This window comes from Penaeus japonicus, unplaced genomic scaffold, assembly GCF_977035675.1.
Source record: "Penaeus japonicus unplaced genomic scaffold, GWHDUDI00000001_assembly GWHDUDI00000015, whole genome shotgun sequence".
NCBI lineage: Eukaryota > Metazoa > Arthropoda > Malacostraca > Decapoda > Penaeidae > Penaeus > Penaeus japonicus.
The window spans coordinates 26,288,018-26,290,846 of record NW_028234417.1 but is presented as its reverse complement, the minus strand read 5'-3'; the positions used below and the strand labels follow the sequence as shown (position 1 = coordinate 26,290,846).

General features: G+C 36.7%; 1 protein-coding gene across 4 annotated transcripts in view; it reads right to left on the bottom strand.

Annotated features, from left to right (window-relative positions):
* The window catches only part of LOC122244359 (uncharacterized), a 19,848-nt gene extending 18,260 nt beyond the window's left edge, over window positions 1-1,588 (bottom strand). For 3 of the 4 annotated variants that reach the window (XM_043002240.2, XM_043002241.2, XM_086544731.1), the window contains exon 1: window positions 1,155-1,588. In XM_043002240.2, coding sequence (XP_042858174.1) covers window positions 1,155-1,408 — 254 coding nt within the window. In that variant the 5' untranslated portion in view covers window positions 1,409-1,588. The remainder of the gene's footprint in view (window positions 1-1,154) is intronic. The other variant, XM_043002239.2, reaches the window with a different exon arrangement.
* Window positions 1,589-2,829: the final 1,241 nt, after the last annotated feature.

Genomic DNA, 2,829 nt, shown 5'->3' with positions numbered 1-2,829 from the left:
TGACTGGCTTGCTGTGTGCGCCCGTGTGTCATTTAGCTGTCATGGCCGATGTTTTGTTATCCATTCAGGAGAATAAATCATGCTACTATTACTGCTATTATCATTATTGCTACTACGACTACTGTCACGGCTAGTACTACTACTATTGCTACTATGACTACTATCATTACTACTACTACTTCTACTACTACTTCTACTATTACTATTACTACTACTACTACTACTACTACTATTACTACTATCACTACTACCGTTACTACTATTACTACTACTATTACTACCAACAAAAGTATTTCTGCTGCTGCTAGTGCTTCTGTTACCACTAATAATGGTCATGATAATAATAATAATGATGATTGTAACTAAAAAGATAATGATGATGATGATAATGATTATAACAATAAAAATCATGAAAAACAGCACCTATGATGATAATGACGATGATAAGAATAGTAATAAAGATTATGAAAATAACAATAATAATATTGATAATAATAATAAAAAAATAATAACATTTTTCCTTGTTTTTCATTTTTGTGGCAAAAAATATAGAAGGCAGATATAATTAGCATCTTGACTTAATCAGAGACATATATCTTTACTATCTTCTGACAAAGATAAAGATCCGTTTAAGCTACGGTATCTTATCTTTGCTCACAAGACCATGGAATAATAGAACACGTGACAGACATGCATACAAAATGAAAGGCACAATGGTATGTATATGGATTACAGAGCGAGAGATACAAACGTGAATTGTGTTTAGGGGGGATAATGCAAATAATAATAACAGTAAGGATGAAAATGAAGAGTAAAAGGGGGAAAAAATAAGAAAAAGGGGAAGTGGCAAACATATATGATAGGGCGGGGGTGAGGGTGGGTAAGGGGTGAAAGGTCGCGAAACTCATGCGTAACATAGGAAATGCTGACCAACATGTGATGGGAGGATTTGGGACGTGCAAGGGGCACGGACGCACGAGAGGATACGTGAGTGATGCGGGGACACCCACCCACATGCGGTGAGAGATGAGAGTGGAGGGAGTGAGGGACGGAGGGAGGGAGGGAGGGAGGGAGGGAGAGAGAGAGAGAGAGGAAGGCCAGCTACGTGGCGAGGCAAGGCAGAAGGGGGCGTGCACGTGCGCGCGTGTACTCACTCGGCCAGGGGGTCGCGGTTGACTGGTGCGGGGAAGGAGGGAGGGTCGTCGTAGTTCATCCGTAGCTGGTGGTCGTCGCGCTCGTCGTCGTACCTGTTGTAATCATCGAGGGGCGTCGGGATGTCTTCGCCCTCGTTGAGCTCCTCCTCGGTGTAGGGTGGGGGCATGACATCCTCGTCCTCGAGCGCGTAGGGCAGGGCGTGGGCGGTGGCAGAGAGGGCCAAAAGAGCCACGAAGACTGTGTGGGCGTGCATACTCACTTGTCTCTCTCTTGTTCTTTTGTGAGTCTATTCTCCTTCAATCTTACGGGTTGAGGTATGTCTAACTGTACGTGTGTACGGCGGCAGTCAGGCAAGAATGGGTTGTCAGTGACCGTCGTGCACGTGCAGTCTCAGATATGGCTACTCGTTCACAGCGAAGTTTCTCACAAGTGTATTTCCTGCCTCTGCCCGGCACCTTACATACCCCGAGCAGCCATTGGCTCCTCCCCTTTTCATTGGCTCCTCCCCTTTCTCTCTCGCAAGGCGGGGCCTCGTGAGAGAGCCCGCCCCGTGACCCTTCAGCGCTGTTGCAGGTGACACTTCACCTGTGAGCAAATGCACAATTAGATTCGCAAAAGAGTAGAATCCGTTTGGAAATTATTAAACAGGGAGACCAATAACCTGGATTTACAAACATCTTTATATATAATGAGGATATTTTGACGTTCGGATATTGTCATCAAAACTCATGGTCATCACGCTGTTGGTAACATATACAACAAGTCTAACATTATCAATTTCATTAGGTCATAATTATGAATGGGATATTAGCAGTGGTAGTAAAAATATCGCTGGAGAATTGATAGTAGTTGTACGATGATAGCAGCCAGAATTATAATAATGATGGTCATAATAATCATAATGATATTGATAAAAACAATAACAAGGATAATAACAATAGCAACAACAACTATTATTACTACTACAATGGTAATGATGGCAATAATCATTATCATCATTGTCATTATTATCATTATTATTGTTGTTACTATCATTATCATTATCATCGTCATTAGTATTATCATTGTTATCATTATAATCAGTATCATCATTATTATCATTATTACTGTTATCATTGTTATCATGGTTATTATCACTATTATTATTATTATCATTATTATTATTATTATTATTATTATTATTATTATTATTATCATTATTACTATTATCATAATTATAATAACAGCAATGACTAATAATTATAAAGATCATAATGATAAGGATAATAATGATAATTACAAAAATAATGACAATAATATTAATGACAAAATCATTATGAAAATACTAATGATGAAAATTATAGTAATGATAACAATGATAACAATAATAGCAATAATGATTATTGCTATAAATATAATCATATTATTATCATTGTTAATAATGATGATAATTTTAATAAGGAAAATTGTATTAAGGATAATATGACAGTAATGATAATGATGACTACGATAATAACAATAACAATTATAATGGTAATGATAATAATAAAAATGATAATGATGATAATGATATTTATGATAATGATATTACTAATAATGATGATTAAAGCAATACTACTACTACTAATGATAATGATAATGATAATTATGATAATGATAAATGATAATGGGGATAATGATAATAATGATAATGTT